Source organism: Heloderma suspectum, chromosome 10, assembly GCF_057233095.1.
Source record: "Heloderma suspectum isolate Gila_16-S chromosome 10, 16-S_ref, whole genome shotgun sequence".
Lineage (NCBI taxonomy): Eukaryota > Metazoa > Chordata > Lepidosauria > Squamata > Helodermatidae > Heloderma > Heloderma suspectum.
The window spans coordinates 5,854,283-5,866,341 of NC_139467.1; the positions used below are offsets into that span (position 1 = coordinate 5,854,283).

Sequence of the window (12,059 nt, forward strand, 5' to 3'; positions counted from 1 at the left end):
GAGCAAGCTCCTGTCTCTTTCAAACCAGTTGTTCTTGGGCAATTTAAACCATGCTGCACGTTTGCATCATAGCCTGCTCCATCTACAGTCTGTCTCATTGTTTCCCCCTACGCTGAGCCCTTTCTTTGTCTTACATTTATGGACCCTTGGACTCTTATTTCTTCTAGCTGCTCCTCATTCCTGTGGTGTAGAGAGCAGGGGCCTGTCTTCATGGGTGATTTGCTGCAGATTGGGACCATTTGGAGTTCCTTTGCGCCATAAGACACTGTGGCCAATCTGCAGCCACCCTGGAGTTTACCTGTGGGGAAGCTGCATTTTTGCAGAGTACTTTTACTCTGTTGTTTTTCTTTAATTCAGCTCCCCTGCAGTTCAGCTGATGTGTGCCCATCCCTCTGGCTTAAATTTGGTATGATCAGGCGTTCCTAGGAGTGTGTCTTTCACCTGGCCATGCCCTTAGTAACCGACATAAGTAGAGTAACTAGCCTGCCTTTCCAACTCATCAAAGCACGAGAGTGCTCTTCCATGTCTTCAGAATTGCACTGGACTTCCTTTTCGTCAATGGAAGTAACTAGCCTCCATTTCCCAGCTCAGCCCTATTGAGAGCTGTGATTATACGCTTTGCTGATGCTTGTGTTACTTCCCTGCTTCTCTGATGCTTGTGTTATTTTGCTACTTCTCTGCATGGAGGGAAAGGGCTGGCTGGAGTTGCCTCCCTCTGCTAGCACTGCTGCTGCCTCTGCTGGCTGTATCCTCTCCTCCCTCTCTTGCATTCTTTAGTTTTCACTGTATGGCTGTATCAATACAGCAAAATCCTGGGGCTGCAGGCTCCTGCTCCTGGCCACCTCCTCTCACTAAATGGCTAGTACTTGAAGCAGCGTGGCTCCAAATTTCTCAATGGGAAAAAGATGCTACAGATTCTCAGTGGGGGGAAAGCAGGCAACAGAGGCTGCAGACTGAGAATGGGCGAAGCAGCGAGATTGCTGTATTTACTCCCTGGAAAAGCAGAAAGGGGGTGGGAGCCCTAACTCCCTGACTGTTGGCTGGAATGGGGTGAAATTGCGCTGGTGGGGTGCTCTCATGGGGAGCCTTCAGGTGCCATTGGGGATAATAACATGTAGCTGGGGGTGGGGGGAACCTGGACAGGGATGGGAAAGCCGGGTTGATGACATTCAATTCTACTCTGATTTGGATTCCTGCATTGAGCAGGGGGCTGGACTTGATGTCTTATAGGCCCCTTCCAACCCTACTATTCTATGATTCCCCCCACCCAACCTGGAAGTATGTTGCTTTCAAATGCTGTGTGACTCATGTAAAGCGGATTTTAAAGGTGTGGTACGCTCGGCTTTTCTTGCTTCATGTGTCCCTGATGGACCAAAGCCAATTCCATGAAAATCCACATAATACTCCAACATGCTTCTCATTTTGTTGTCGTGAAGACCTCCCCCAGGCTTTAGCCTTGGAACATGTTGTTGTTATACTTGGCATTTATATAATGTTGTAGAGGAACCTTCCCCAACATGGTGCCCTTCAGATGTGTTAGATTACACCTCACAGCACCCTGAGCCACCACTTCACAAACATTATTTCAGTCATCTTTAAGACAACCCTGTAGAGTAGGACAGTATTATTACCCCAAGAGGTGATATCTGTGTTAGGGACTTCCTGGTTCATATGTCAGTCTCTTATGGCACAGTCCTACGCATATCTACTCAGAAATAAGTCCCATTGTGTTCAATGGGACTTACTTCTAGGGAAGTGTGTATAGGATTGCAACCTCCATCACTACACTCAAGGAACTCTCAATAAAGTATTCCTGTGCACGTACAGAATGTCTTTCCTTCATCAGCTCCATACATTTGGTATCAGGAAGCAAGGCACTCACGTTAGAGGGGTGGTTTCTGTGTAGGACAAAGCCTCAGTACTCCCCTTTGAAGTGAACCACAGTTGCCAACAGAACTTTTGTAGATAGGAAAAATGGACACCTGCACAGAGGTTTGTACAGGAAAAAGCAAATGGCCAGTGGGGCTCTTGTTATTTGGCTACAAGAGGCCCTGAGAGTGGTTAATCTGCCCTTAGAAAAATATACAATACCTTTGTGTCATTCATTATACAAGAGGACACCACCCTTTTCAGTGTTTCATTTATTAGAAAATTGGCGATACAGCATAACTTGGCTTGGTGGGCTAGATAAGGAGGCCTAACAGAAGCAAGCAACCAAAATAGGCCTTGATGCCCATCCCACACTCTTCAAGGAATACATTCCAGAAATGTCTCCAAAATCCAGTGATTTTATATTGCAGTACTTTCCTGGAAAAGGAGCTGCCAGCTAGAATGGCTGCAGGTAAAATGTAGACTGGAGTGGGCCACCATTCCCCTCTCCTTCTTTTCCTGGTTCCATTCTAATGCCCACAAAACCATCAAGTGCTTCGTTAAAGTTCTCCGTCAAAGTCATTCAGGTTCTTGGCACCTTTGCAAGACACCTAAATTGCTCTTGCTGTCTCCAGAGGATAGGTGTTTGCATGTGCTCAGCTGCCCAGGCTAAAGTCCTAATTAACCTTCTTAATTGGTTGCTTTCCAGTTTAAGCAGAAGCTGGTGCTGCAGACACCTGTACTTTGCTTTCCACTCCTGGTTCTGCACATTTTGTAACTCTTTCTACTTCACTTTTACTTGGTTCCATGGGGACAGAACTACCCGGGTTTTGCCACCAGGTCCATTTCATGTTTTTCTTTTATGAGACAGGGAGGCTCAGCCTCACAGTCAGCCAATGTATAGAGCCCAAGGAAACTGAGTGTTTTGGCAGGGTGTGGGAGAAGAAACACCACATTCTGAGAGGCCCCTCCCCCTTCCCACAATGGTGTTTTCTGAGCCACAGAAAAAAATGCTATATTCCATAAGCACAAATAGCTTTGCTTTTTGTAAAATGCAAGAAGTGACAATTTGGTAGGATTGTAGAACAATCTCTATATTGCAAACCTGAATTTTGGATTGTGGGGCATAAACGTGACGATGTGGATGCCTCTCATGACTGCCCCCATCATAGGTCAGGAACAGACTTTGTAATGAACGGTGCTATAGTGGTAGTGTTGGTTGGACAGGAGAGTACTTAGAAGTGTGGAAGGGCTAGAACTAAAGAGAAGCCATCAATGGGAATGAGGCATACATTCCACTGTTCCATTTCAGGACCCCAGATCTACAAGAGTGGAAGTGAGGGGACTCAGGAGGCTGTTGTGGAGTGGCTGGTGCTGCAGAAAATCCACCCTTTGGGCACTGTGAGTGGAGTTCCCCGGCCCAGCAGAGAGCGCCAAGCCAGAGTAGAGCACTGAGGGACTGGATGCGTGGGCTGCAGGGCTATCTATGGGAGAGCTCTCATCGTCGGAGCTGGGGATGACATGTCTCTCTCGTGGCATGCCCCTTCCATCCTTCAAAGTGCCACCCTCGCTGTTCTCCCTGCAGAGAAGAGGAAGAAAACAAAAACAGCGCCCCCAGTGCCAAGTTGTTAAGGGATCAATCCAGCTGGGGTGCTGAGCAGGACAATAGGTCTTGTGGGTAGCAGGGAGTTTTGTTTACTTGGTTATGCATGTTAATAAATGTTGTAGACCAGTAAAGTTCGGCCTTTTCAGACTTGGAACTTGCTTTAAAACCTAGACTTCAATGTGATACATACTTGTTTCCCTTCTGTCTGTATATTCTGCCAGTCTCCCTATTTCGCCCACCCGCACCCCGTTTTTCTAGTCCTGTATGCCAAAGCAGATGTGACGCAGGAGATCTGTGTTTTCTGCAGTGGAGCTTCAAAGAAGCCATTTTGCTCAGGGAAACTGCATGAAAGGGCTAGCCCCCCTCCCCCAGCACCTCTGTTCCAATCAAATTCAGAGCCCCCCTCCCCACATCTAACTTAGGTAAAAATAAAGAGGTTGACATTGCTTTTATACTCTCTCTCCTTCTTCCCCTCTTCTCCTCTTGCTCCTCTCTGTCTCTTTTTCCCACCATTGGTCCAGCTAGCCCAGTACTGTTAGCATCTCTCCAGGGTTTCAGGCAGGAATATTTCTAGCCCCACCTGGGGTATCGTGGGGAGTGAACCTGGGACCTTGTGCATGCAAAACAGGTGCTCTACAACAGAGATGCAGCGTGAGCAGAGGGCCAGTGGAAAGAGAGAACCTTAGAGAAAGCGAGAGAGGTGGGGAGAGACTGCAGATAGGCAAGCAAGGTATTTCTTGGTGCTTCCTGCCCCATGAGAGTCTCAATGGAGCTACTGTACTCATTCACCCACACCTTGGGCCTATGGATTCTGGACTTCTGATTCACCCCCTGTCCTTTTTCTGTGGCATCTAGTAACAGGACCTCCTTCCTCCCTTTGTCCCTTGCTGTGTCAGCGGACAACAGGAACCTATGCTCCATACCCCCTTCTATCTGCTGCTCCTGCAAAGCCCCAACTGTTCTGTTCCAATCCCATGTTAGCAGAGAGGCTCCCTCACCTCTCCTTGGTCTCAGCTGCACGGTCCCTCTGGCGCCGGTTCTTGAACCAGTTGCTGACCTGGGTGGTGGTCAACCCAGTGGCCTCCGCCAGTTCTCTTTTCTCACGAGGGGATGGGTAGGGGTTATGGATGTACCACTCCCGTAACACACTCCGGGATTTCTCCTGTATGAGAGCAAAGGCACTGAACTAAGCACCTAGTCAAACACAAACGGTACGTTGATCTGGAAAAATAGGAATAGGGAGGGGAAAATAACTCACTTCTTTACTTGTCCTAATTTTAGAAGGCCTCTTCATGTCCCCCTGCCTTTTCCCCTCTGACTCTTCAGCTTTCCCTTGCAGAGAAGGTAGTCCAGTTCTAAATGTGGCCACATCATAGATATTTATATATAATGGCATCGTCATACGAGTAGCTGGCCAGATGGGTGGCTAATAAATAAAAATAAATACATTCCCTTTCCTAATAGCACTGACTTGGTTTTGTTTTTGCTTCTTTGCTTGCTCTGGCACTACACCTTGACTCAGTGAGCCTTTCCTGTGACCCCAATGTTTTTTTCCTGGATTGCCACAGCCAATTTCATCCCATCTGTGTGTATGTGAAGTCTGATTTATTTTTTACTCTCACTGTGCATTGACAATGTGCAGTAACTTGTAGCTAGTTCAGGTGAAGTGATATAATATAACCAGCAGGGGGCAATGACACTCTTCTGCCTTCTTAGCTATTCCCAAAAATGAACAGTCACCAACCCCTTTTATTTTTAATCCTAGATACTGTTTTGTGAAGCCTTAAGACTTGGCTGGATTTTTGTAACTTAATGGTGGAGAAAATACTTTTGAATGCAACGTATGAAACTGTGGGCAGTGGAAGAACTCACGTCCATTAAAAGCTAGGATGAAGTATTTTTTCGTGGGGACAAGCAGCAGGCTTGAAAGATACTAACTGGAGTTGCCACCTTCCCCTCTCGCCCCTGGCAGAGCTCCTGTGCAATTAACAAGTTTATAATAACCAGAAATTCAACTGGTGTCGTTTCCCCCTGACACACAGATAGGAAAAGATGCATAGGTTGAATTTCTGTCACTCAGCTATTAAAATCACAGGAGCCCTGCAAGATGACACCCCTAATATTTGCTCTTACATCCTTCCTGGAGGAATATAGCCCCATCTCAAACCAGTTTCCCTTTTATCCCCATTATTGCTATAGTTCAAAGTTCACAGATATTTTAAAAATCTCAGTAGACGTTGTTGTTGTTGTTGTTGTTGTGGTTACTACTACTACTGCTACTACTACTTCATATTTATTTAGCTCCCAATGATTTGCCAGGCACTGCACAGAATGCAGAAGTGACCAAGTCCCCACCTAAGGGGCTAAAAATCTAAAGGTGCAATCCTATGCATATTTAGACATAAAAAAGCCCTACAACTCCCAGCATTCCCATCCCAGCATTCCAAGCTGGGAGGGGAAAAACTCCCCCGCCCCATCTAAACATGCATAGGATTGCAGCCTAAATAAAAGAAGACATGGGTGAAGGAGTGGGAGCCCAGCACAGGGCTTAATAAGAGAAGAGTAAGGATACGGTGGTATTAATGGGGTGAGACTAGTACAGGATTACCAGGTGGTAGAAAGAACAGAAGATTTGGGATCTTGGTGGTCCAGAAAAAGCTTTGTAGAAGAAATAATTGTATTTATTTATGACATTTGCATACAGGGTTCCCCGCCCCTTAATCTTAAAGCAGCTTACATTTAAAAAGAACAATGCTTAAACATTACATAAAGTAAAACAACACAATTAACAACACTTCAATTCAACAAAACTCCACAAACAACCCCCCCCCCCCCGATTACCATGAAACCTGCATCCCCTGGTCACTTATTTCCCTCTTGCCTGCTGAAGGCCCACAAAATAAATGAGTTTTGCAGCCTCACTCAGGAGGCTGTTCCAGAACCTTGTGTAGGGAGAGACATTTGAGGAGGAATTTAGAAGAGAGGGGAGATGGCATGAAAGGCAGAGTGGAAGGCTGCTTGTTATACCATAGTGCAGGGGTGGGGAACCTGTGGCCCTCCAGATGTTCAACGTTAACTCCCATCAGTCCCAGCCAACATAGCCAATGGCCAAGAACGATGAGATTTGCAGTCCAATATCTGGAAGACCACAGGTTCCTCACCACTGTGGCACCCCTGGCATAGTGTATCATGTTTTATAAAGTAAAACAAACAAAGGCAGAGCCCTGCCCCAAAGAGCTTCCAATCTACATTTTGCCAATGGAGAAGAGAACAGTGAGAGGAGAGAGGAAAATGTGCCAGGGGAGGAACAGAAGTGAACACAGTTACATGTCCCATCCCCAGCTGAAATGGTTCAAAGAACAAGTCTTAACAAAGTAGATTTTGAGGAGGGATTTGAAAGGGCATGGAGTACTAGCTAGCACCACATAGCTGGTCTTGAAGGGATCTACAAGACAAGAAGGTGGGATGGGTGTGCGAGGAGACAAAGGACAGGGTTGTGCTGAGCAGAGGGGAGATGCTGGCAAGGGAAGAGAACATTAAATGTAACGAATGGGAATTTTATGCCAATCCTGAAGGCAAATGAGTCAATGCAGAGGCATGGGGTAAAAGAAAACGGGTTATTTCAGTGTGGCTGTTCTGAACCGCCTGCAGAGGACAAGCGCAGTCTAGCGAGGGAAGGCCAGCGAAAAGAAGGTTGTAGCCGACTTAGGTAGGAGTTGTAATCAACCAAGGTAAGTTAACTCAACTGGAATACTAATTTGCTAATCCAAGACCTAAGTGTTTTCAAGGAATAATGTATGGGATTTTGTGCCTGCACAATGTGAAGTATTTGGTGGTGGAAGTGGAGATTTCTTTGTTCCACATCAGTGAGTGGGGTTGTCTTACCTTGAAACAGTAACTAGTTTCCTCTCCATCCCAGATGGTCCGAGGCAGGGGGAATTTGCGCCGTACCCTGTATTTTCCCACAGCCCCCAGCGGCCTCCCACGCAGCTTCTCTGCTTCAATGTAGTGGGCCTTGAGCCACAGTTGTTGCAATTTGGGGTGGTTGTGTGGCGAGAACTGGCAGCTCTCTAAGATCTTGTAGAGCTCCCGGAAGTTCCCCCGGTGGAAAGCCACCACTGCTTTGGCCTTCAGGACACTCTCGTTTTTGTGCAGGTGGGCGCAGGCTGGCAGCGACCAGAGGAAACGGCCCAAGCGCTCGATGTTGCCCCCTTGCTGCAGAACTTCGCACACACATGCCACTTGCTCCTGGGTGAAACCGAAATTCATGGCTGAGAGACACAGGTTAGGTTACCCTTTCCCAGAGCAGGGGGATGGGACTCCAAAGCGCTATAGCTTTCAAAATGGGTCTGGGAGGGTCCACAAACCCGATGTACCTCCTACACAAAGTCCTGCATATGGAAGGCAGTGCTGTCCTTGAAGCAGAGAACAGGAATCAGCCGTGCCTCTTTTTGGAAGAGGAAACCAGATCTGGCCCACTAAGGCAGGGGAGTCCAAGATGAGCAGGAGGCAAGTCTGGTACCTGCCAAATTTCTCTCTGGGATGGCCATGTCCCCTTTTCCTCTCCACTCCGCCGTGCCGTCAGGGCTCCCTCTCTCTGTCTGTCTTCTGGCTCTAGAGACGGTCGCCCAGGGTAGATGTCTAAGGGGTATCAGTTACAGGCCCAGCCCACGCAGACTGCAGCTGTGGCCAGCCATTGGCCAACTCTGCAAGAAGAGCGAGAGAAAGGGAGACTTTTACCACCGTCACCCTTGGATGGTAAACCTTTCTGCAGAGGGGTCGTCAGGATATGGAAATGTGAGATGCCCCCTACAGAGGGGGGCAGAAGGAGGCAAGCTGAAGAGGAAAGGCCTGTTTCCTGCCCAAGTCTGCTTCTCTCTTTGTTCCCCCACATCTGCTCAAGCCAGCCTGTTAGTCCAAACCTTTTAGGATTGCACCTCATGCACTGGTGCTTTGAAACATAGATTGTAGCTGCCATCCCGTGACTATGGGCAAGGGTCACAGACCTAAGCAGGGCATAGAAACTTTCCCCAGAAACACAGCTCAGGGCTGCTCAAGACTCTCCTTTCCCCCTGCCCCTGCATCTGAGTTTTCACCGTGCACACATCACCTGCACATTTTCCAGCTTACTTTCGAATCCGCAAGGGCTGGACGCTTAAAAAGAAGAAAAAAAAGAAAAAGTTGAACAGTAGAATGTGCTTTACTATTAATGCAGTAGTTTCTCAAACTGGGTTGATTTCTTTTTATTTTTCCAAATTTTAAACTGCAGTGTAGTGGCAGGGGGACTGGGTTTGTATCTACCAGTTCATTGCTTTTTAGTGTCCCTGCTTGTGAGCAAATTGTTTAACGTTTTTCATGGGGTGGTGAATCTGCATGAAAAAAATCTTTGCCTGCCTTTGTTCTTGGTCCTGCTGCCAGGTGACAGATCAGCCCCCAAGCCTGAGCTGTCGCCTTTGCTGTTTCCTTCTCTTGCCCCCTTGCTCTTCCCATGTGGAGATCATGTTTCCCACCAAGCTGGCAGCCATTCACAAGACAAATAACTTGTTGCAAGACAAATAACAAGAGGCCTGGTGTGGCTGCCTGGTGAAAGCAACATCCCTTACATAGCGAGGAAAGGTTGGGGAGAGATGCTTTGCTTTAGGAAAAAGCAGGAAAAAGCAGGGTCCCGGTACTGGCTCCAGGTTTTTGAGGGCTCTTGGACAGGACACCCTCAATGGGGCCCCTCCCTCAGTGAGTCTCCCTTCTCACTGCCATTGTCTCCAGCTGTCCTTGCTCCTCAGCCGCTTTTTCATCATTGCTACTACTTGCTTGATTGACAGGCAGACAGCCAAGCAGCAAGTTGGTAGTGGGATCTCCTGCTCCTCCGTCTCACCACCACCATTCTCTGAGCTAGAGCAAGAGGCAGGTGAACATACAGGAGGCTCACCAGTGGGCCCCTGCTGGGGTGTAGGCCCTTGGCAGGTGCCTGACCAGGCCAACCCTTGATGCTGGTTCTAACCCCAGCTCCTCAGTAGGTGCAAGGGCAGAAGAGCTACAATCCTTTTCACCAGCTCTGCCTACTTAACAAAGCTGGCTTCGGATTTGGAGGCTTCTCAGCAAAATGCCTTCTGGTGGTCACCCACAAGGTGCCATGGCCACCTGTAATAATGGCTCCCCCTACACGGAACCAAGGGAAAGAACAGGCCCATGAATGGCGGCAGCTGCTCCTTGCCTGCCAATGTTGACCCTTGCTCAGCTGGGGTCACTGGGCTGGTGGGCTCCTTTTGGTGGGCTGCCCTCATCAGCACCACATAGCCCTTTGCAGGGATAATGATCCTTGCCCATTCAGCACATGAGAAAGCGGCAGCAGTGCTGAGGAGAGTGGGTCCATTCCTTAAGGGACAGGTAGCAGTGGCAGAGGCAGCTTGTTTGATTCAGTGTCTCGGGTTTGCAATGGGTACTGGGTCTTCACCATGCGGATAGCAATCCCTGCCATCTAGGATGGTTAGTGGTTGCTGATGGAATATGCCTAGTCTGGAAAGGACCAGGGTTTATTTAGAGCGAGGTGTTTCAAAGACAAAATAAATCCTACAACCTATATCCATTATGCCAGCGGTCTCTAGCATGCTGCAAAGCAAAGTGCTGCCCTCCAGTGCCATCTTTATTTGGGGTCAAATGAGTGGTTTTATGTTTTGGAGCTCTGACCCCACCTCTGCCTTGTACTTAGGTTCTTGGGCAAGTTACTTTTCTTTTACTCTCTCCAGCTTGCCTTCTGGTAAATGGGGTTTTTGTGACTGGCCATGCCCACCATGGCAGTCATTTTGGCAGCCATTTCTGAAAGCACTCATGACATTCTATCAAAGTTCCATAGGTGTCCACCAACCCCAAATAGTTGGGGACCACTGCCTTTGCCTTTACCTAGTGATTGTAAGCTGCCTTAAGTGCCATTTTTGGCGAAAGACAGGGTTCAAAGGCAAAACTATCTATATTTATATATCTTTGCTTTTGCACCCTGCCTTTCTACCAAAAAAGGCACTCCAGGCAGTTTACAATAAGAACATAAGAAGAGCCCTGCTGGATCAGACCAAGGGTCCATCTAGTCCAGCATTCTGTTCACACAGTGGCCAACCAGATGCCCACGGGAAACCCACAAGCAGGACACAAGTGCAACAGCACCCTCCTGCCCATGCTCCCCAGCAACTGGTGTACATAGGCTCCCTGCCTCTGGTACTGGAGGTAGCATATAGCCATCAAGACTAGTAGCCATTGATAGCCTTTTCCTCCAGGAATTTGTCCAACCCCCTTTTAAAGCCATCCAAATGGGTGGCCATCACTACGTCCTGTGGTAGCAAATTCCATAGTTTAACTATGCACTGTGTGATGAAGTACTTTCTTTTACCTGTCCTGAATCTCCCAGCAATCAGCTTCATATGATGACCCCGGGTTCTAGTATTTTGCAAGAGGGAGAAAAATGTCTCTCTATCCACATTCTCCACACCATGCATAATTTTGTAGACCCCTATCATGTCTCCCCTTACCCTCCTTTTTTCCAAGCTAAACAACCCCAGTTGTTGTAACCTTCCCTCATAGGGGAGATGCTCCAGCCCCTGGATCATTTTGGTTGCCCTTTTCTGCACTTTTCCAGCTCTAAAATACCGTTTTTTGGGTGTGGTGACCAGAATTGTACACAGTATTCCAAGTGTGATCACACCAGAGATTTGTATAGGGGTAGTATGATATTGGCAGTTTTATTCTCAGTTCCTTTTCTAATTATGCCTAACATGGAGTTTGCCTTTTTTACAGAGGGTTGACATCTTAATTGAACTGTCCTCCACAACCCCAAGATCTCTTTCCTGGTCAGTCACCGCTAGCCCAGATCCCATCATGCTATATTTGAAGTTGGGATTTTTTGCCCCAATATGCCTCACTTTACACTTGCTTACAGTGAACCACATTTGTCATTTAGATGCCCATTCTCCCAATTTGGAGAGATCCTTTTGGATCTTCACAATCCCTCATAAAAACAGCAATAAGCAAATACATAAAAACACAATTAAAAACACTCCAAAACAAAACAAATGACCACTAGTAGTGCATTTAATTTATACATTTATAGATTTTAAAATGTAAAATTTTATAGATTTGAATTTAAAATTATACACACACAGAGTTTAAAATGTGAAAAATTTTGGTATAAAACACTAGCCATTTTTTTTTTTTAATGTGAAATGTGTTGGTATAAAACACTAGCTATTAATTTTGTTTTAATCTATACAATTTAACATTTGTTATTTTTAAATCTATAAATTTATAAACTGGATAGCTACTGGTGGCCATTTGTTTTGGAGTGCTGCATCATGCACATCACATTGCCTGCATATCGGTCAATTAAAAACAATGAAAAACACAACAACAGAGTAAAAACACCATCCAGATCAACAGACTCACTTGCACACCAAAGGCCTGTTTGAATAAAGCAGTCTTTGCTTGCCGGCGGAAGGACAGCAGAGAGGGAGCAAACCTAGCTTCCCTTGGCAGAGAGTTCCACAGCCAGGGAGTGGCTGCTGAGAAGGCCCTCTCTTGCATTGCCACCAAACATGCCTCT

General features: G+C 47.0%; 1 protein-coding gene and 1 pseudogene across 3 annotated transcripts in view; one reads left to right on the forward strand and one right to left on the reverse strand.

Annotated features, from left to right (window-relative positions):
- Positions 1–12,059, forward strand: part of LOC146337528 (protein CFDP2 pseudogene) — a 471,985-nt pseudogene that overhangs the window by 139,130 nt on the left and 320,796 nt on the right. The window lies entirely within an intron of this gene.
- LOC146337534 (homeobox protein six1b-like) lies at positions 2,131–8,091 on the reverse strand. The gene is made up of 3 exons (XM_084814315.1): positions 7,361–8,091; positions 4,474–4,637; positions 2,131–3,448 (listed from the first exon to the last, which is right to left on the reverse strand). The coding sequence occupies exons 1-3, from the start codon at positions 7,742–7,744 to the stop codon at positions 3,178–3,180; spliced, it is 819 nt and encodes a 272-aa protein (XP_084670441.1). The 5' UTR covers positions 7,745–8,091; the 3' UTR covers positions 2,131–3,177.

What these genes read in the sequence shown, in the direction of transcription:
- LOC146337534 (XM_084814315.1), bottom strand. Translation starts at nt 7,744, where the DNA reads ATGAATTTCGGTTTCACCCAGGAGCAAGTGGCATGTGTGTGCGAAGTT. An exon ending in AAACTAGTTACTGTTTCAAG is followed by an intron (nt 4,638 to 7,360) that starts GTAAGACAACCC and finishes GCTCTCATACAG; the next exon opens with GAGAAATCCCGGAGTGTGTT. An exon ending in GCAGCTGAGACCAAGGAGAG is followed by an intron (nt 3,449 to 4,473) that starts GTGAGGGAGCCT and finishes TCTTCTCTGCAG; the next exon opens with GGAGAACAGCGAGGGTGGCA.